Source organism: Pagrus pagrus, assembly GCF_965226575.1.
Source record: "Pagrus pagrus genome assembly, chromosome: 24".
Taxonomy (NCBI): domain Eukaryota; kingdom Metazoa; phylum Chordata; class Actinopteri; order Spariformes; family Sparidae; genus Pagrus; species Pagrus pagrus.
Genome location: NC_140206.1, coordinates 4507267 through 4529713, shown reverse-complemented (window position 1 = coordinate 4529713; position 22447 = coordinate 4507267). Strand labels below are relative to the sequence as shown.

The following is a 22447-nucleotide window of genomic DNA, read 5'->3' as shown; positions in this document are numbered from 1 at the left end:
AAAATAAGTGTCCTTTTTGACCACTACCCTTTCAAAATAAGTGTCCTTTTGGACCACTACCCTTTCAAAATAAGTGTCCCTTTTGACCACTACCATTTCAAAATAAGTGTCCTTTTGGACCACTACCCTTTCAAAATAAGTGTCCTTTTTGACCACTACCATTTCAAAATAAGTGTCATTTTGGACCACTACCCTTTCAAAATAAGTGTCCTTTTTGACCACAACCCTTTCAAAATAAGTGTCCTTTTGGACCACTACCCTTTCAAAATAAGTGTCCTTTTGGACCACTACCCTTTCAAAATAAGTGTCCTTTTGGAACATACATCAACAAAATAAGTGTCCTTTTTGACCACTACCCTTTCAAAATAAAAGTCCCCTTTGACCACTACCCTTTCAAAATAAAAGTAATTTTTGACTTACAATTACCAAACTAAAATGATCACTTGAAACTCAGTTTTTGGTTGTTAATCCCTTCAACATGGCGGCTTTCAACAGACCCCTGTTGTAAAAAAAAAAAGACATACAATCCATTTTAAATATTCATCTTTATATAACAACTGTTATTTAAATATCTTTACATTCTTAACATAATTTCCTGTTTTGTTTAACATGGAGTGTGGCGTTATGAAAATGTCTTAGGCACATCGAGGCACATATCATACATTCATGCCTTCCTTTTCACTCGATATCCGAAGATCAAACATGCGTAAATGTCTCATTTCTGTCACATAAACAATGAAGCTAACAGCATGCAGGATTAAATACGATCATTTTGTGCGTTAATACAGCTTTTAAATCAGATCTGTCGACCACAAGCACAGAAACAAAAGAAATATCTCCACTTCAAACACACGTTAAGAAAAATAAAGATTTTGCTTTACATTATTAAGAGATAGTTAACATTTAGCATGCGCTCCACCTAATAATCTACTCAAACGTCATAGTCCCTCATAATCATCTTTCTAAATCTATAATCTCTGTTTCTGACTGTAAACAGCTGCAGTGACACGAGACGAAAGGAATAAATAATTGAACATAAAGCAGTGATTTAAAAGCAGCTTCCTCAGTAACGCTAAAGCTGGAGACCTCATCATGTAAACGTCAGTAGTGGCAGGTAGTGCAAGAGATGGAAAACACAGTGGACAGTAGGAAGATTTCTCCTGGACTTTACCAGAAAACAACAACGTCAGAAACATCTGTGTTTTAAGAACCGTTAAAAATCACCTGACTAGTGCTTGTAACATGCAAAGATCAGAAACTACATATGTAAATGCCCGGTAAGGCTTTAATTTAGGGTCCATAAATATTATTTTTCATTTCAGAGGAAGTTTCCTGGAAAGAATTGGTGATTTGTTACTAATTAAAGGTAAAATAACAAAGTTTCTTATTAATTTACTGCTGGAAACTTTATTTTTTATTTAAATTAAGTTGTTTTCTTGCTGAGAGAAGAAAATCCACATGACTTTCATGTCTATATGGCAGCTGGTTAGCTTAGCTTAGCATAAAGATTGGAAACAGTTAGCCTGTCTCTGTCCAAAGGCAACAAAATCAGCTTCCCAGCACCTCTATAGCTCGCTTAATTAACACGTTATAGATGTTTCAATTTCAAGTATAAAACATTGTTATAGTGTGGTTTACAACGTTTAAGCTTTGCACTTTGATTATTTATTATTATATATAACAGTTAAAACACAGAACTACTTTAAAATGTATTAAACATTGTCCTCTGAGCGACAAACAGTCAAAAGTCTTCACGTACACTTGCTTTTCAGTGCTTTTTTGAGGAAAATTGAGCAAAAAGTGAAGTGAATTTGGAAAAAATGCTCTAAACTATTAAGATAAATCATTACGGGGACAAAACTGCCACTATTTTCACTACATTTTGTATCAAATCACATCGTTCTTTCAAGGAAACTATAAATAATGGACCCGTAAAATAAAGCCGAACGCTCAGTTGCCATTTTTAAAAAGCTGCATCACATTGAGGACAATCTTTCCCCAACAATCAGTTTAAAAAAGGAGTGTTTGACGAGGATGAATGTGATGATTAAAATATCAAAGAGTTTTGTTAAAAGACAGTATATAAAACAGATACATTGTGCGCTGTAATATCAGAGGCACCTGATGTCGAGAAGCAATCACTCCACTGAGACAAAGACAGACAAACAGACTTCATGAGACAACAAACCTCAGCCTCCGTCATCAGATCCCATTTCACCCAAAAAACACTCAGGAGTGACGCTGGTCTGCACTTGATTTGGCCAAATTCATCCCGCCGCATCCTTGATTGCATTATTGTCATTCAAATAGCGCCATTTGCATTTGAGACCCTTTTGTTTTTTTTGTCATCACCACCTTTAAAAAAAAAAAAAACGACCAGAAGGTTCTTCTCGGCATCCCTGAAAGATCCTCGGGCTCAGACGCCGCCTCCGCTCCGGTCCACCGTCACCGGCCCTCTGTTATCCAGAGTTTCCTCCGCCGACTTCATCAGGATGGCCAGGCGGCTGTCAGACACTTGGCCCTTCTTCACGGCGCTCATCAGCTGCACGGGAAAACAGAACGGTGTGTGAGACAACAAGGCCGAGGTTGTAGGGCGATGAAAATACCCACAATTCGTCCGAGCACCTTCACATCCCAGAACTTTAAGAGGCAGAGCGTGCGTAATGTATGTGTTAAAGCTGAACGAGGAGGGCTTATTTATCTTGTCGTGTTATGTTTATACATTTCTTTAGGATGTGGAAAGTATTATTCTATATTTTTCTTATTCAAGACCAAAACCAACAATATACATCACTATATATGTTCTGTACATGTACGTATAGTAGAGCCTGACCAATATATCAGTTGTCCGATATCGGCTTTTCACAGATTTCAGCCTCAGTATGTCGCCCGATATGAAAACTCTGTAGAAAAAGATGCTTCAGATTCAATTTACAATTACTGACTTCCCCGTGAAGTTTAATGTTTCAGTGTCAATTTATACATAAAGTTTATTGTTTAACTGTAAAACAGTGCGTCCCTTATATTTCTTTGCAAATGTTGGACATTTGAAGGAACACTGCAAAGTAATGTGTTTAAAATCGTCCGATATATCAATATATTTGACTGTTTGCATGTTTATTAATTTAACTTTTGTCCTGTACTGCGCTCTGCACGCTGTAACTGTTTAATTTATTATTTTTTCATTTCTGTATATAATTAAATGACTCCAGTGTTATTGTGCTGGAAACAAACTAGTTGCTACAACGTCTAAAGGTAAATGTTGTGTATATTTACACCATGTATGTATTATTACAATTATGGGTGAAATTATCCTTTGCAAGCAATCCTTTATTATAATTATCTTTACTTTATCGTTCTATCAACTGCATCACAGTGTTTGTTTACAGTAACTTCCGGGTAGAAAACCTCTGCATCATCGCATTTTTACTTTGTAGAGAATATAATGTATAATAACAGAGTTAATAAATAGGAAGTTCATAGTTAATATAAACTTTAGTTAATAGTTATTTCACTGTTAACATTCTTTATAGACTATTTATAAAGCATTTACAAAATGCTGCAAACATTAGTTACAACTTTACAATAAAAAAAGCTTAATATATGATTTATAAAGCAGTAAAATAACTATTGACTAAAGTTAAATCAACTTTAAATTAACCGTTTAGTAATGACAGTTAATATAAAGTGTAAGCGTCATTAAAAGTGTTGGTTTTGGTCTTTTCCTCAGGTTTTGTCGACAATAAGACAAAAATAAATATTATAGCCGCTTTTATCCTTCAAGTTCACAATATATGAAGTTTCCTCGTGCAGCTTTTACACTTGTTGGATGTTTTAGTGAGTTTAATCCCTCCAGCCATCGTCGTCTTTCTTCACCACATGAGCTTTTTGTTATTTTGTGAGAGGAGGCCCGATCCTTACAGGGCTTGTTTCCCCATCAGCGCCGCACTGTACACTACCTGTTTGTTGTCCCTAAGTGGTCCACGTGCAGGTCGGACAAACACAAGCAGAAACACACATTCAGCATCAATACACACAACATGAAGCAAAACACTTGACTCTGTCCTGTATTACTGACACAGATTCAGTCCTGTGTTTCGTCCGCAGAGCAGTGGAGGAGTCGACACACTAATGAAGACTAAATCATCGACTGCCATCAAGCTGCTGCGTAACGACTCCTTTCTGGACTCCGGTGGGATCAGGGACACACTTCAGGCCTCATTAAACAGAGTCTCCGTCCTAATTAACTCCGTCTGAGACTTCACACCTTCTGTCAGCAGCAGCGGACGTTCACTGTTCTCACGTCTCAGGTGGACGGAGGTCTTTTTTTAACGATAACGTGTGTCGCAGCTTTAGTGACCGTTACTGTGGTTCTTCTTATTTCAAATTCAAGAGAAAACAATCAAATTTAAGAGCTTAAAGATTTAATATCTTTGTACTGTCGATTAGTAAACCATTTAATTCTATCTTCATTTATGCTCTAAACACTCCCGATCTGGGTTGCTTTAACGCTTTTACTGTACCTATTTCCTGAGATTAAATCATATTTAGACGTGCATCACTTTGCACCTCGCTAGATCTGTTTCTGATCACTGTTTACGTGCCAACTACTCTAATTTCCTGGCAGTTTTGTGTAGGAAAATCCTTTAAATGCCTCTTTTAATCTTCAGTAACTATCTTCATTGTACTTTTTTCTATATTCTGCACCAGCTCAGGGAGATGCTTCGCTGTGAAAAAATATCTGCAATATAAAAACAGTCAAAATTCAAAATATAGGATGAAATATGTGTATAAAATTATACTTTTAAGCCAAGTTTTGTAACAATTTCTGAACCGTGACAAGACAGGCGACTTGAAACAAGAATATGGCCACACAAGAAAAAATTCTGAAGGTAAAAAACGAGAAGAAATAATCGTGTAATGGTTCGTTGTTCCCCTGAGCGTCTATTATCTGCTTCATGTCATCAGTGCTGTTCGTTCTGCAGACTCTGACAGAGGTGTGAGCCATTAACGCTTCCTCTCATCATTTCTGCCAAAAAAAAGAACATTTTTCCAATGCAAATCAAGATGTTTCAGGCTTTTATAAAAATCGAATTATCATCTTTAAGAAAAAACATGAATTTCTATTGGAAAAAAGTTGCAATCAGCATATTTTCCATTTGTTTTAGAGGTTTTAGAGACTTAATTATTGATAAAACGCTGACTTGATGAGGAGAATTCAACAAAGAATTAATTAGCCGGTAACAAACGCAAGATTTTTCTCTTGATTTTAGGAAAATAAGGTTTTAACACTTAATAATTGGCTGCAAAAAGAGAGTTTTCTTCATATTGTTTCCGCTCTTGCAAGGATTTATTAATTAAATGTGTTCAGTGGAGCCCAAGAGGAGTCGCTGGATATTTGATTTTAGTTAACTGTGTTTAATTCTTCCTCAGAGGTGCATTTTGTCAGCTTATATGAAAGAGCATCAACCTTTTCTTTTAAGTTCACAGCCACAATTCAGATTTTCTAAACATTTCTGCATTTCTAAAAGTTCAGTTCTCTCTTATTGCATTTTAGAGGTAAGCTTTAAAAGAAAATGTTAAAAAAAAGAGTGGAAAAGTGGAAAATATTGTTCAAAAATAATAATAAAATACTGTTTTTACTTGGACTGCAGCCGACCAGGCGCCACAGCTCAACACATAAACCTGTGTGACGTCAGCGCTGCAGTAAAAGTGAAATATCTGCAGGAATAATCAGTTATTATTGGATGTTTTCATGTTGCTCACTGATCTCTGTCCGCGTGTTACGTACCTGCAAGAACTCATCAATTTCCACTTGTCCGTTCTTGTTGAGGTCCACCTCGTTAAGGATTTCATGGAGAGAGTTTTCATCAATCTGGACGTTGATGCTCTGCGGAGACAAAAACAGGAGAACAGGTCGATAACGTGTAATGAAGACAAGTGTGTGAAGATGAAAGACAAGACGGAAAAAATAAAGAGACGGACGACTCACGTCCAAAACTTGCTGCACGTCCACGGTGGTGATGAATCCTTTGCTCTCTTTGTCAAACTTGTGGAAACGCTTCTTGTACCTGTTGCACAGATAAAAGAGAGTTTACCTACAGAAACATCTTCTCAGATAACAAAAGATTGTCTGTTACTCCGTTTCATAGGGAAAGGAGGTGTAACGGTTACCTGACTACTTCCTGGTAGTCCAGGTTGATCTCAGACGTCTTGGTCAGCTGCTCAGAGCGAGACCTGTAGCCCATCTCGTGGTACAAAAACTTCCTGGCTCCTTCCAGCTCCGCCTGAATCAAACGTGGACAGAAGGAATCAAGAGTGATTTCACAGTAATCTTTATCTTTCAGCCCGAAAACATGTCTTGAATGCAAGTTTACAGCCATTATATTCTGTGACAACTATTATATTTTATATTCTCGTAGTTTTCATGCTGTCGAATGAAGAAAGAGAGCTGAAATGAAACATCTGTATGATGCTCGGCCATTTTTTCATCAGACCAAAACAAGAACATTCATTAATAAAAGGCAGATGTTTTTGTGAACACGTTGTTCACCTGAGCCGAGTTAAGACTCCGGTGTTGCCGCTTGACAATAACGGCTCAAAATAGTGAGAGTTCAGTTTCACCTCTTTCATACACAAACAGAAGCTTCTGCTCTGAAGGGATAAAGGGTGTGGACCTTTCCATTGTGCACTTATTGAAAAAGAAACTGCAGGGAATTCAAAAAAACCCCACAAAGGATTAAAGCAGGATGCAAAACAGGGCAGGTTTACTGGGGCAGGGAGGAGAGTTACACAAACACGTGGAATAAAAGTGTAAAAATGTGTAAAAACATAACTTTTTTGACAGATTTTCTTCAGGAAAAAATGTAGGTAATGCTTATTTAAAGTGTTAAACTAGCTACAGGGAGGAAGTTAATTAATTATAAGATAAACTGTTCAGTCGTACCGTCCTCCTCTCCTGACTCCAGTCCAGCTCTTTGCCCATGATTTGCACGATGCGTGGCAGCGCTTCGTCGGCCGCCTGCACGTTCAAGAAGCCCAGGCGAGTTCGCCGGGCGATGACATCGATGGCTGTGCAGGCGTACTCCTTGATCGCGTACAAAACCTGAGAAAAGAAGACTCACGTGAGGCTAAATCTGGAGCGTTTAAACTTTGAGAGTCTTGACTGTTCGCAGGAACTCCGGCTGTACCTCGGCCTCGATGTAAGGGAACTCCCCCACCAGACGTTTCCCAACGATCGGCCATCTCTGCCCGGTGACCTGAGCCATCTTGGCAACGTCGAACGCCTTTCCTCCGTACGTTGAAGCCAGGTGCTGAGCGACCTGTGAACAGAGGCAAATATATTAAATTAAACTGAAAACCAGCTTTAAAATATACTTAGAATAGTAATACACATGTTCAAAGTATAAAACCACAGGGTTCACAGTCTACATCGTAGCGGTGGCGGCTGCTCGTCACACGATCGATCTCTTAAACGATCAGCGTTAGCGCCGCTTTGTCGTTGAGGTGTCACATGTTTACAGAAGACAAGAGGCCTGTTTGCTATTCAGATCATTGGCTCTCCGATCATGCGAAAGGGCAAACGCTGTCCAAATATCAACAGTGACCTTTGAGGAATATTCCAGTGAACAGCAGAACGCCTCTAATGAGGAGTAAGTAGACCGGAGACGCTCGGCGAACGACTACTTTTTCTTCATGAAACAATGTTCTATCGGATTTAATGGAAACGCGCAGGCTAATTATTGGAAAGATGGCGTGTAGCTGATGTAAATCAATGTGCCCTTACTTGATGCCGTTGATAAATCGCGCCGCGTACAGTGCATTTCAGCGCGCGTCCGGTCTTTGTGTAGCAGAAATGTCAGCATTGTTACAGCAGCGGCTTTAATGTCAGCGCCACTGACGGAGACGCTGAATGTGTCTGTGTGAGGAGGATTTCACAGCTTTGTTAGGAGATGAATGTGAGTCTGCTCCTGTGTACAGTACAGAGCTAAAGGTCTGAGTCTGCCGCGTCTAGACATGCAGGAGAGGCATTTTGGAGGAGAAGCATCTCTGAGGCTCACACGCTGTATCGTTAACAGAAATGTAAAAATGATCGGACAAAGAAGTTTCTACGTTGAGCTGAGTTGGTGAAAGCATTTTTTAGATATTTTGAGGTTTTTTGGTTGTTTTTAAATCTTGTTTTTTATTGTTTCTTTCACAAAAATGTACACAGACCCAAAAAAAAACACAATGTTTTCCACCCCTTCCTGTTTCTAACTCATCACTAGTGAACGAGTGTGTTTTACCTCCTTCTCCAGGCCGTAGTCCTGCACCAGGCGGATGTAGAGCGTCGGCGTCCAGCCTTTCGCTCCCTCCAGCATCAGGCCGACAGTCTTGCATGTCTCTGCTGAGATGCCGTGGGCTTTGACGGCTGCGTCCAGAGTCTCCTCGGCCATGGACCTGTAGGTGGTCCACTTCCCACCTGAACACACAAAATAAACACTTTAATGTGGTTAACACGCTGCTTTTTAAACTCAGAGGCTGAATCCTGGAGGCTAACTGACCGGCGATGGTGACCAGTCCGCTGTCGCTGATGCTGACGATGTGGTTCCTGCAGATGGACTGAGTGTCTTTGGAGTTGGGGTCGGTCACCAGGGGTCGGATGCCGCTCCACGCTGCCAACACGTCTCCTCGGCGCACTGAAGACGACACAAACACAAGATTCAAGACTCAGACAAGGATGGCATTGATAAGACTTTAAGGTGACTAGATCTTGATTTTGAATGAGGTTTTCTGATGTTTATACACATTTAAACGTCATCCATCAATAGTAACTTATAAATACGTGACCACGGTCTCCCGTACCTTCTACGTCAGGGCTGAGGTAGTTGCGGACTTCGCTCAGGATGAAGTTGATGTCGTCCTCCCCCGGGATTGGGTGTGCCGTCACATTAGTGGGCGTGTCGGTCGTCCCTGCGATGGTCATCTTCTCCCAGGGCAGGAAGAAGATGACACGACCGTCGCTTGTCGCCGGATCGAGCAGACCCATGTTGTCAGGACTGAAATACAAGTAATCGTTTTATTATTACCTCTAATGTCTGACTGTCTTTATTGTCTCAGTGTGAGGACGAGTGGGAGGTGTTTTAGAGAAGTAAAAAGAAAAGAAAGCACAAAGAAACGAAGCGAAAGACAAATTGAGGAGCTGGAGAGGAAGCACAAATGGAAAAATCAGAGATATGTGGGAGGAAGAGGAGGTGGCGAGGGGGCAGATAGCGGCGGGAGGAAGAGAATTAGGTGGTTGGCATTTCTGCCGCTGTTCAAAGGGCTCGCGCTCCCTCGGGTTTCACTCAATAAGCTTTCGCTGAACTTTAAAAACCCCCGACTTCAACAGAACCGCTGTTTTGCTGCGCTGTATCTTAACCAGAGGAGATTGTACCGTGCGTGACGGTATAGGTCAGGTAACAGTTTAGCCAGCTTAGAATTTACACATTAGAATGAGACAACGCTGTTAATGCATTTTGAAACACGGGAAACTTTGAGAGAAGTCAAACATCGCTTATACAAACATGAACGGCCAATTTAAAGTCAGCGTGTGAGTGTGTGTGTGTGTGTGTGTGTGTGTGTGTGTGTGTGTGTGTGAGCACCTGTAGTAACCGGGGATGACGATGTGGACGCCGGCGCTCGGTTGGCAGATGTTTTGCGTCTCCTGGTTGTCCATCTTCCTCAGCGAGTCTGTGAACGGGCCCGTGGCGTTGATCACAATCTTGGCCTTCACGTCAAACTCCTTTCCTGTGAGAGACGAAGATGATGACGATGATGAGAGTTTGATCAAAGCAGCGACGATTAATCACAAACAACAACAACTAATCGTTTAACTCAAGAAAATCACGACATTTGGAGTTGTCTCACCTGTGATGACGTCCCTGCAGCGAGCTCCACACACCCTGTCCTTGCCGGTCTCCGTGTCTTTTGTCTTCAGCAGGTGGACGACCTCGGTGTAGTTGGCGACGGCGGCGCCGTAGCGGGCGGCAGTGATGCCGATGGCCAGGTTCATACGGGCGTCGTTGTGCTGCCCTGAAGGAGAAAGAGAAGAAGAACTGTTCAGTTATATGAGCTTCGTTTCTTCAGCAATTTCTAGGTTAGACAGAAACAAACTCAAACAAATCTGGACGGACAGTCTATCAGGTTTGATATTGGATTAGGGTTGATTGAATTAAAGGGGGCCGTTGGGCCTTGGCGGAGGTATACGCTCTACTGAATGCCTCTCTCGTTGTTGGATTTGTTTGAGAGACTGAGAGAAGGTCCTGGTGCAGTTTTGGAGAAAATGCAAGAAGAGTCAATGTTTTATTATGAAGATATTTTCCATTAAGGTGTAACTGAAGCCGCATGCAATCTGATAAACTGCCTCCAGTGATGACACTCAGTTGCATTGTGGGTAATGTAGGAGGAAGAAAGAAGAATATGCTGAATAAAAAACATTATATCTCTGGTTCTACTGTATTAATTCTGATCATTTGTTTTTAAACATGTCCAACAGTCCCAAAACCTGCTGCCTACATTACCCACAATGCAACTGAGCCACTGAGTGACATCCCTGGATGCAATTTATCAGATTACATGCAGCTTCTTCTAGAGCCACAAAAGGCTTAATACTATTTTTGTCACGTATGCAGAAGTACTCCTGAAGACACTTTAATCTTACCCTTAAATTATCTGTTTTGTCTATGGACTTCTGTGTATAACAAAGCATTTCTGACAGACGTGTTGTTCCTACATTAAACTACTCTGGTGTCATTGAGTAGCATTCAGGCCTTATAACAAACACCAACACCAACAACACCAGCCGGGCCGTCACATTTGCTGCGTGTGTTGTCGGTGGCAGCAGCAGTAACCACGACAGCGGGAGAAAAAGCTGCTGCTCAGCCGGTCCGACCGTCGACGACGCTCCTCTGCGCTCCACACCGCCGGGAGAGAAGGTCAGATTTCGAAATGTCACCGGCGTGATTGTTCCAGACGGCATAATTGGAGAAAAAGATGCCCCACCCCTCCACCATCCCGGCCCTGCCTCCCCCCCAACCTTCCTCCCCCTCTGAGCAGATGACGGTGAGGGAGGGGGTGGAAATCAAACATATGCTGCTTTGCACCAAGGAATAGGTCTCCTTCCGCTTCTCCAGCCTGCTATAAATCCAGTTATAACTGAAGATTAGACGAGTACAACGCCTCCAAAACAGGCTGCTGAGTGGATACATTTTATTTAATTAAAACAACTGATAAACAACATTTGTACGACTAATTTTGGGATTTCATTTTTCAAGTTAAATCCTTTAAAAAGATGTTATATAGGACAGTAAAATATGCAGATGTATCTGATATCTTGACTTAGAAATAAAAAGCATCTTTAAGCAGCATCAGCTCTAAAATAAACAGCAGCCATTGTCACAGACATGACGAGCTGACGCTCAGTGAAGCCTACAGTAACAGACACATCACCCGCAGACACAAATTTGTTATTTTCGGCGGCGGAGAGGAAAAGGACGCCCGCGGCACCAGCGCTCCTCACACTCAGCTGGACACTCAGCATATGTTTGGTTCTCCTCCGTACTCATCCAGGGAACACGCAACCTTTACCGCCACGGGGCAGAGAGGGCATCCTACCAGCCTGTCAACACGTTTTGTTAGGGACCAGTGGAGATGTGAAGGCCACGGGGCAAGATTTACTTCTGAGGCCTCATCTGGGCGCCTTAATCATGCAGCTTCTGCACAATTTATACAAGATTACAATGTATTCACAACTAGAATTCACTTGAGAAATTAAGAGATTTTTTCCAATTTTGCATTGTTTTACAGGCAAAGTGCTCATTGATCTCTCAAAAACAAGCTGCCAGACTCATGACGGGCTGCTGAGAAAATGTGAAATCTTTAAGAAACCGGCTGCAGATTCAGTGTAAAGGAACACAAAGTCAAACAGTGGTTAAAGGGCAGGAGCGACCAGCCTGACTCAGCTGCCTTCATCATGTTTACAGAAAATAACGAGGTGAGTAATGAATCAACAAACGAAGCGTGCCTTTAAGATGACTGTCCACACACGCCAGCGTCCGTGTGAAAACATTTAAAGCAAAGCAGAAGAAAAAAAAAACCTCTGCAGGCAAAAAACTTTGACTCACCGTCGTAGTAGACGATGGCTCCCACCAGCTTGTCCTTCTTCAGCATGGGGAACAGCTCCAAGGCCTTCGACTTACTGAGGACGTAGCTGCTCTTCAGGCACTGGATCCCGGCCACCACGTCGTACATCTTGATCCCGGCCCAGTAGTAAGGCAACTGCCACCATCTTAGAAATGAACACAGCGATTAAAGTTAGGTTGAAGGTCCAAACTCATCATTTTGACCCATTAACTACAATTTTTGGGTCAATTTCAGGTTGTCAACAAACATTACAAGCTGGGGTTCATTTTCTGCTCAGATTAAAATGAGTAAAACACTTCAGTTACCTGAAGTTTGAAGATTAAAAGAACAGTGCCACAATAAAATGTTGGCATTTCTGCAAACAACAGGTACTTTACACAGTTTGAGAACAATCTCTACAGTTTCAACTGACAAAACCAGGTTTTTTTAGCAAGATGTCGGGACATATTTCAGCTATTTCCAGCCATCTCTGTAGCAACAAAACTGGGTATTTTACCAAGATGTCAGGACATTTTCTGTCCTTCTTTGTGGCAACAAAACTGTGTATTTTTAATGAGACGAAGGCAATTTCGCTGCCGTGTTTGTAGCTACAAAACCAGACATTTTTAATGAGGTGTCAGGACATATTTCAGCCGTCTTTGTGACAAGAAAATCGGATATCTTTAACAAGATGTCGGGAAGTTTTACAGTATAAATTCTGGCAATAAAACAGGTATTTTTAATGAGACATCAGGACATTTTCAAGCTGTTTTTGTGGCAACAAAATCCGATATTTAAAGCCAAAACATGATCTTTAACTAACCCTAACCAAGGGCTTTTTGTGCCGTAAGCACAGCGTCAACATGTCTGTGGTCTACAGAAACAGACAATGGACAAAGACTTAACTCTTATAATATGACTCTGTGACACTCACTTGTAAACAGGAAGCATGATGGGTAGCGGTGCGGATAGGTGAGGTGCAATCTCCAGGAGGTTGGCTCGCTCATGGAGGGCCTCTTTCACCATCATGTACTGTTCAGGTGGAGAGAACGAGATAAGATGAGGATGAAGAAGAGCAACAGATTAGAATAAAATAAAAACAGGAGGACGAGGAGGAAACCTGTTCGTAGTCCAGCTGCATGATGGCCTTCTGGAGATAACGGACTCCACCGTGGATCAGCTTTGTACTCCGGCTGCTCGTCCCTGAGGAGAAATCGCTTCTCTCCACGAGGGCAGTCTTTAGGTCTGAGGGACAAAATGACAGAGGATGACTCAGTACTGGACTGAAAATGAATCTTTTCTTTTTTTTATAATTGATTAATGTTATGTTCATCCTCTCAAACATGGACATTTCCTGCTGTCCTCTGTTTTATCTCATATTAAACTGAATATTTCTGGATTTTGTAAGACATAATCTTGGCACCATTATGAACTGTTATCAGCAGGCGTTTCCCTCCTTCACTCATGACTCACTGAGCTCACTTACAGAGCCCTGAAACCTGTTACCTCCCGTGAGAGGAGCTGTAAGTGAGAGTGATCTTACTGCGTGTGACAGCGTCTAAGGCACATCCTACACCCGTGGCTCCTCCTCCGACCACCAGCACGTCGAACTCCTCGGTGTTCTGCAGCGCCGCGAGCTGCGCCTGCCGGGAGGGAAGCTCGTCCGCGAAGGGCGCCTTCAGCTCGGCTTCTGCCGCCACGTGAGCCAACCGAGCCTGATGTGACACAAACACAAACACTGTTGACGCCTCGTAAAGACTCGTTTGTGCTCCCTCGTCGTGCAAAACTAACGTCTGTATGTTAATGTTTCTATTTAAGATCTATGTTAACAGAAGATGCAGCAACACTTCCCGTCAGGTGCGTTCTGAAACATTATAAGCGCACTGCAGACACATCCCCAGTGTAATGTGTTCATGCATTATTCCTGCATTACAATCACCTCATACAATCACATGTGACATAATGCATAATGACTCGCAATCACTTTAATACATTATGGATTTCAGGTGAATGTGTGATGAGGTTAGCTTATCGTTTACATTATTGTATTGTGCATTAATTACTTTATTATTTAAAAAGTTTAATCTAGCCCGAACAATGCTGATTTTTCAAAGTGGATTGATTTGAAGTTTAAAAATATATATTTTTAAAAGAGATATGTTGCTGATATTCGTTATTTTACATTTTTGCTTTAGATTTGATTTGGATTTCGACGTTGAGATTCATTATCTACATTTATCTGACGCCTTTAAAGACTTGTTGTACATTAAACTATCCGTAATATATAAAGTAGTTCATACTCGCTAAAACATGACAAGGCTGCTTACACATTGATGCATTTAGGGCTGCAATCAACGATTATTTTCATCGCCAATTAATCTGTTGATTATTTTCTCGACTCACAGATAAATTATTTGGTCTATGAAATGTCAGAAAATGGTGAAAAGTGTTGTCAGTTTTTGTCAAAACCAGAAAATATTCACATTTAGGAATCTGGAATCAGAGAATTTTGACTTTTTTTTTCTTACTAAGTTACTCAAACAGATTAATTGATTATCAAAGTAGGTTAATATTGATTGGTAGTTGAAGCTGCACCAGTAATAACCTGCAAAATAAGCTATTTTGATACTTTAAGTATATTTTTTTGATACTTTTACATAGTAAAGAGTGAATGCAGGACTTCTATTCATGATAGAGTAAGTTTTATTTACACTAATGCAACTTTTATTTACTAGTAAACAATCTGCCACAGCCAGGTGTTGTTGTAAAGCATTGTTGACAAGCTCTTCTTCCTAGTAAAGTGAGATAAAGATGTGCTTATGATGTCTCATTTTCACCTTCAGTTTCTAAGTGTTGCTAAAAAAAAAAACAAAGCAAAAAACAAACAAAAAAAATCAACATATTCTTGAAGTGATTAGCAAGCAAAGGTTTGCTGAGGGTGACTGTCTGCTGCTGCAACATGCTGCTCAGCGCCGCAAAAAAACCCACAAAACAACCTCACATTCAGCCACTGAACATCACTTACATCCACTGTTTGATTAGCAAAATAATTAATTTACAGAGATAAAATAAAAAAAAGCCCAGCTCACCCTCTGATGTGAGGATGAGGGATTTCACTTCTAATGAAATATTTATTCATTTTTTTTTTCTTTTTTCTATTTAGCAGGCTGAAGCTAAATGATTGCATCAAGCGGCTTTGAAGCAGACGTGGCATTTGACTTGCAAATGGAAGAAGCGGGCGTTTGTAATTTAGCTCTGCGACCGCAAACAAGACGATGATATAATCATTGTCTATTTTTGATGATGCACACCAGACAAACACCGCCGCAGAATTAAGAGCCACAGCGTTGCCCCCCGTAATCAAGTTAAGTCAGTCAATGGCGCCGCGAGGCCCATGCTAATAGCCAATCGGCCGCTGTCTTGAAAAACTTCTCCAAGCCATATGCCCTTGCTAAAGGAGACAAGACGGACATTCATCTCATCAGCATTGCAATTACTGGGATTAGAGAGGCATGCATGATTACAAACTATTGTGAAAATAATTATATTTCATCAGGGGCGACTTCTTGCTTACCAATCCGTGCTTGGTTGGGAAGACGACGGTGGGGCGAGAGAAGACATTATCGCGCCGGGACACAAAACAAAGTTCACATTAGGGTTGTACAGTCACATGAAGTCTGGTATGTAGATGTGAGGCACTGCCGAAAATAGGCCCGAGTCAGGTCAGAGGTCAGGGGAAACACAGCTGCTGCGGCCGTCGTCTCAAATGGAGTCGGACCTTCAAGGAGTGTTTCAAGGCCGGCAGAGCTGCCAGAGCCACCAGTCAGGAGGTGAGACGTTACCTGACCTCAGGTACCAGTTTAACTCGGCCTATTGTTCTCAGCTTCTTCATTCCTCACATTTATCATGCAGTCTATCTACAGTGTCAAGCAGCTAAACATCATGTCGAGTCAAGAACAAGAATGAGACAATGTGGCCTGCAGATAAACACACACATTACAATATATCAAACAACTAAATGCATCTAACACAAGTTTTCCCTTTGATTATGAGGCTTAGATGCACAATAAGCTAAATTCCAGATGTAATGAGTAGTATTTTGGGTTATGCTCTCTAACTTTTCCAACTTTTCGTACACCAGTGTTGTAACAATAATGGTCCAAAAGTGTGTGAAAATGCACATTTTTCTCTTGAAGTTGGACATTTCAACTTCTGCAGTGTTTCAGCTCCAGAGCTTTTCCGCTTGATCTGTACACAAAGTTTAAACCAACAATTTGCTGTTTTATTGGGGCCGTTTTACTACTCGACTAGGATCTGTGACTTCCTGGCGTCTATGTTGGCTGCCTGGCAACTAGTTCCAGTCTTTGTGCTAAGCTAAGTTAGCCTGCTGCAGGTGTAGCGTCATATTTAGCAAAAAAACATGAGAGTGGGAGCAATCTCCTCATCTTACTCTCAGCAAGAAAGGGAGAAACTTATTCCCAAGATGTATAACTTTGTCTGAGAGCAAACACTTGACTTTATGACTTTATTTTGAAGGGCCAAACAGTAAAACAGTCACAACTCCTCTCAGAAAACGCTGTCAGTTTCACCACAGTGTAAAAAACCTGCTGGTAAAAAAGAAATCTGTTAGTTTTATCCTCATTTTAAAGCAGTTCAGGATCCAGTGCCGGCGTTCCTGTGAGTGAACTGATGCCTCCTGCACGGCAGCAGGAAATCACCAGATAAACAAAATAAAACACACCTTGGAGACCTCAACAGCACATTCCAACATCTAGACAAGACATGTCCCGAGAGGTAGTCCCTCCCTGCTTACTGTGCTGTTTTCAAGCAACAATAGGTGGATTTTATTATGAAAACCCACTCTTTTTACACCTAAAACATAAAGTTTACCCCTGAATTTTGCCTGCCAGACTGGAGGCAGCTCACAAAGCAGGCCGGCGAACAAAATATTGACATTTCAGTCAAATGCTGCAAAACAGGAATTATTGAAAGCTACAAGAAGCAACAAGAAGCAAAAAGCAAACATTTGGTGGAGCGTCACAAAATCCTTACCTGCGTCTTCCTGTACTCGATCAGCTGCGACAGGCCGAACACCGCGGCCACCGCCCCGCCGCCTATGATCGCCGTCCGTTTCAGAGCCTTCCTGAACGCCATCGTCGGCCCTGCGGAGAAAGTGAAGCGCGGTGAGGAGACACTGCGGGGTTATAAGACTCTGACATGACAGGTGATCATGTGAAGGAGGCATGCGAGCCAGACAGAGGGAGTTAAGTACAGGAGAGGGGGGATGGGAGGATCCAAAAAGCTGCAAGTCAGGCTGAGAGGAGGAAAGTTCATGTGGAGAGGAATGAGGACAAACTTTCATTTTGTACAGAGATGCTTTAATTTGTATTAATCTGTTAAATAAAACATCAGAATAAAGTGAAAACTCAAACGTGATGTCTTCAAATGTCTGTTTTGTCCGACCAGCGTTCCAAAAAACAGGTTCAGAATTGAATAAAAGCAAATATTTGGCATATTTGCCTGAAAAACAACTTTTTTCTGACCTTCAGGCGGTTATCGCTCATTACATCATCTTGGTCTTTCCTGTTTTCTGTCATCATGAAGTGTTTCCATCTTTAAAGACGCAACTGGTAACTTGTGTTGGGAGTTTGTGATTATTCTGACATTTAAACACGACATCAGACTCATTGATTTGTTGGGAAAAGAAAACTAATTGACAGATTCATCAATATTGAAACTAAATGTTAGCCGCACCTTTTGCAAAATCGTTATGTTTGTTCAACTCTGCAGCACATTACACTTTGACTTTCACTGGTCTTTGAGATGCATGTAAATAACTGGTTACATAAAATTACTTTCATAAAGTCTTGGACAAGAAACTGAAGACAATCATCCTGCAGTGTTCAGGGATTGTTTCATACAAAACAAGGCAGTATAATCTTGGATTTCAAGAAATATATCAAAAAATGTCCTCGTTCCAGTCATGTTTAGTCTCAGTTATGTGTCTTTATTTTGTTTGTTTGACAGCCGGACCTCTTGCAGCCCAAATTATGTTCTCTTAAAATGCAGCCTGGTCCCTCAGTGTTACTTTTTAACTTAATGGCCTCAAATTCGCAGACGAGCAGCTGCTTTGCCAAATAAAGTGCATTCCTAACACGTCATCCGCTCAGTAAACAGCAGCCTCACGTAGTTTATTCCTCTGGTTGAAGCTGAGGATGTTGTGCATTGGATCATATATTTCTCTGAAAAAAGGTAACTTTTCTCCTCTGTTATGATTGGATAACCTTCTGTTTACTCTCTGAGAGAAATATGGGATTACACCTGTCTGTCAGTGGAAAACACAGAGGATAATATGATAATAAATGGCTGTAACTTGCTTTGGAAAGGTCAGATGTAGACGAAAATTCATATGGAAGTCTAAAACAACCAATTACATCTTTTTAAAAACAACAAACATCCGTCTGAGTTCAAAGTAAAGAAAAAAAACACCAAATTTCAACTTGCATTTTCCTTAAATTTTCGTAAATTCATCAATTTTATTCAAAACAAATTTAAAATTTTAACTTTAAATGAGCCGGACTGAAACTTCAGGTTCTCCTGAATCAAATGATGTACGACACTTCATGACTGCTAGAAATAAAGAACGCTCATTACAAGGACTGCAACATAAAGCATTGTACTTTGGTTTCTGAATATTTTTGGCCACATAGTACAATTCTACTTATTTGAAATTAGGGCTTCAACCAACCAATTAACTGCCTATTTACATGTAGCTTTTTTATCCATTAGTCTGCCAAATAATTACTGTCTCGATTACGGTTTGGTCTATAAAATGTCAGAAAACTGTGAGAAATTGTCTGATCAACACTCCAAAACTTAAAATAATTTAAAAAAAAGGGGAATCTAAACATTTGAGAAGGTAAAATAAGGATTTTCTGGCATTTTTGCTTCAAAAAATGACATAAATTATTGAATTTATCACATATTTTGCTGATAATTCGTCAACTAATTGTTTTAGAAGTTCCCAAGTTGGGGCATTATAACAAAACTTAAGCAAATAACTCATCTTAATATCGTTGATATGACTGAAAACAGCGGATGGTGTCTTACACATGGCCAGATCATGTTTAAAACCAACATGACAATTAACTATTTGCAGCTTATTATGAAGCAACTGTTCGGATACTGTTTCCAACATTGTCATAACGACCCTGAGCTCCAGAACGAGCAGAACACGACACCATCAGGGTCGAGGGGCCTCGCAGCTCCCCAGAAAAGTGTTCGGTACTTTGAATGGAGGTTTCCAGGGAGCGGCATACGCTGGAGCAGATTCTAATGCATTTTAATAAAACACTGCCGCAGATGGCACAAATGTCAACAACCAGTTCGGTTGTAATAAATGACCTATCATGATATCCTGTCGGCAAGTATGAGCACCAAAAATCCGCCTCGGACCAAATTATAAATTATAACATGTCATTTTATACACATAGAAAAAGTCTGACTTAAAGCGTAGCTTGGTTAAAGCAAGTTCGTCTCTTTATTACCGGTTATAAAGTTATAAAGAGTGTGACAGCTTTTCCACAGAACTGTAATCTATCATTACACAACTGCATATGTTAGATACTTAAGCTGTGAGCTACAGTATGTAATATAATTATAGCCCTCAGTGAGTATAATTGTGACAGAGGGTTTAACGCCCCAAGATAGGTTTAAAGTTCAACTGAGGTCTGTTCGACACCAACAGAAATGATCAAGATATTGGTTAATAATATGAAATATATACGTTCTGTTAGGGCTTAATATCAAACCCACTGATTTTCAAACTTACACAGAAATGTTGCCAGTTTTAGACAATAGTTCAAGTACCTGAATTTCAGTCTACTTTTTTCAGTTCCTTAAGTCTTACAAGTAATATCAAGATTATTGTCTTTAAAAAGATCCTTTTTTTCATTTAACAAAAGTAGAAGTTCTGTCGTCTGACTGATAATGAATTTCTGAGGCCGATACTGATATCTGACAGATTTGATAACAGTCCATAGTTATAACACAGGACATAAACAACCTTGAGACGGATTACATTTCTTCTGTAACTGCGACCAAGATCCATACTAGCGTCCGACTGATACATCAGTTGGCTGATAATCTCGGCGATATTGGCCTATCACATATATATATCGGTATAAACGTATAAGTTGTCCAATATGTCCCAAAATATATAAACTTTTGAGATTATAATGCAGAAAAGGATACTTAAGGTTTAGCAAACAATGTGTGTATATTACTGAACACTACAAAAGGCCAAATATGACAATAATTAGCCCCGAGGAAGCTTCCTGACATGGAGCCTCGCTGATGGATGCAGTTTATCCAGCTGAACCACCAAACCGTCAAAACCTCAATTATGTGGGTGACATAACCAGCAACATTTCACTATCCCTCCTCATGATGGTGCTTACATCAGCCTGCACACTCATTATGAGTCAGCAGAGGCGAGGGGGCTTCCTGCCTGAAACACAGGCTGGGTTTTCATCAGACACATGGCGAACTCCATTGACATTTTTGCTATTTTAAGGCCTGTGTATTTCCAGAGAAAAATCGGGAATCCCGCTTGTAGTGCTGACAAAAACCCCTTGCTTTCAACAGCAGGTGGTAGTATACTGATGTATGAGGACAGGTATTTACTATGTTGTTCCACACCTGGCTTCAAAAGAGGAAGTCAACGTTATCTTCACTCATCTTACTGTGGATTAAAATGTCAGCCTGGTTTGGTCTTTGAGGAAAACCAGAAATAAGCTTCGTCTTAACGGTCACGAATAAGCCCTTCATGTTACATTAAAGGCGGCTCGCACACCTAACAGGAAGAGGTTGACTTCGGAGGACGTTTTTAGATATTCACACGGTTTTAAATGACGCAAATACACACATGAACAGGGCATGTCCTTCGCTACAACAGCTGAGGTGAAGGGGTTACTCCTTCCCTGGCAGAGTCACTAGCAAAGCTCGCAGATGTTGCCCCTCGTTTTTGGCTCTGTGCCAGTCAAACACGGGGTTAACCACACGTTAGGCGGATTAAAAATGTCCGGAAAACACTCGTTGACACAACAGATATTCCCACTTACAGGCTTTCTTGTTTTGAGGCTGGGTACGAGTCGCTCGGGGCGATGCAGGGAAGCGACTGAGGACATCGGTTGTTATCCGAACCGCAGCCTGTGTTTGACAGCTACAACCAGGAAACGGAGCGGGCGCGAGCGACAGGGCGGAGAGCCAATCGGAGCGCAGAACGCTGCTAAGCTCGTCCAATGGCGTTCGAGAGGGGGCGGTGACACGTTGGTGACGTAAAGAGGAGGGGACGATTGCACAACACCGGTCTTCCCTCCATCATACTTCTCTTTCTCCTCCTCCTCCTCCTCCAACCTTCTCCTCCCTCCTCCCTCCTTCTCCTTCTCCTTCTCCACCATCCTCCTCCTCGTCCAACCTTCTCCTCCATCCTACTCCTCTTTCTCCTCGTCCCTCCTTCTCCTTCTCCTTCTCCACCATCCTCCTCCTCCTCCTCCAACCCTCTCCTCCATCCTACTCCTCTTTCTCCTCCTCCTCCCTCCTTCTCCTCCTCTTTCTCCTCCATCCTATTCCTCTTTCTCCTCCTCCCTCCTTCTGCTTCCTTTCCTCCTCCCTCCTTCTCCTCCAACCTTCTCTTCCTTCTCCTTCATCCTCATCCTCCTCTTTCCTCCTCCTCATCCTCGAACCTTCTCCTCCTCCTCCTCCTCTTCCTCCTTCATCCCTCTCCTTCTCCTCCTCCAACCTTGTCCTCCTTCCCCTCCTCCTCCTCCATCCTCATCTTCCTCTTTCCTCCTCCTCCAACCTTCTCCTGCTTCTCGTCCACCTCCTCCTCCTCCAACCTTCTCCTCCTTTCTCCTCTTTCTCCTCCTGCTCCTCCTCCTGCTCTTCCATCCTCCTCCTCCTCCTCCTCCTCCAACCTTCTCCTCCTTTCTCCTCTTTCTCCTCCTACTCCTCCATCCTCTTCCTTCTCCTCCTTCTCCTCCTCCCCCCCAACCTTATCCTTGTCTTCCTCCTCCTTGAAGAAAATTAACTACAATTATCAACTCTCCTTGTAGTCCTCCTAGCTGCACGGCTAACTGAGCTAACAGGCTAACAGTAGCCACAGTCATTGCTGACACTGTTAGCAGCAGTTAGCAGTTCCTCTGGTGATATGCTGCCCCGATTTGTTTGGAGTTCAAGGTGACCAATTTTTACAAGTCGCACCTTTAAAAAAAATCTAAAATTAACTACAATTATCAACTAAACT

At 41.4% G+C, this 22447-nt stretch overlaps 1 protein-coding gene across 2 annotated transcripts; it reads right to left on the bottom strand.

Moving 5' to 3' along the window:
• Positions 1-526: 526 nt before the first annotated feature.
• On the bottom strand, positions 527-21346 carry LOC311253525 (glycerol-3-phosphate dehydrogenase, mitochondrial-like). 2 transcript variants are annotated; one of them, XM_084347555.1, is made up of 18 exons: positions 21264-21346; positions 17194-17303; positions 15716-15724; positions 13685-13856; positions 13262-13386; positions 13076-13173; positions 12144-12307; positions 9889-10053; positions 9624-9768; positions 8845-9038; positions 8544-8678; positions 8286-8461; positions 7191-7322; positions 6947-7105; positions 6175-6287; positions 5993-6071; positions 5792-5890; positions 527-2542 (listed from the first exon to the last, which is right to left on the bottom strand). In XM_084347555.1, the coding sequence occupies exons 2-18, from the start codon at positions 17293-17295 to the stop codon at positions 2417-2419; spliced, it is 2193 nt and encodes a 730-aa protein (XP_084203681.1). In that variant the 5' UTR covers positions 17296-17303; positions 21264-21346; the 3' UTR covers positions 527-2416. The 2 variants fall into 2 exon arrangements, with proteins under 2 accessions (XP_084203681.1, XP_084203682.1); XM_084347556.1 differs by lacking the exon at positions 15716-15724.
• Positions 21347-22447: the final 1101 nt, after the last annotated feature.

Bases quoted from the DNA above. Each gene is read 5' to 3' on its own strand.
- LOC311253525 (XM_084347555.1), bottom strand. From the start codon at position 17,295: ATGGCGTTCAGGAAGGCTCTGAAACGGACGGCGATCATAGGCGGCGGG. The intron at 13,387-13,684 runs GTAAGATCACTC...TTTGTCCCTCAG, and splicing joins CTTAGACGCTGTCACACGCA to ACCTAAAGACTGCCCTCGTG. The intron at 9,039-9,623 runs GTGCTCACACAC...CTTGTATTTCAG, and splicing joins GTCATCCCCGGTTACTACAG to TCCTGACAACATGGGTCTGC.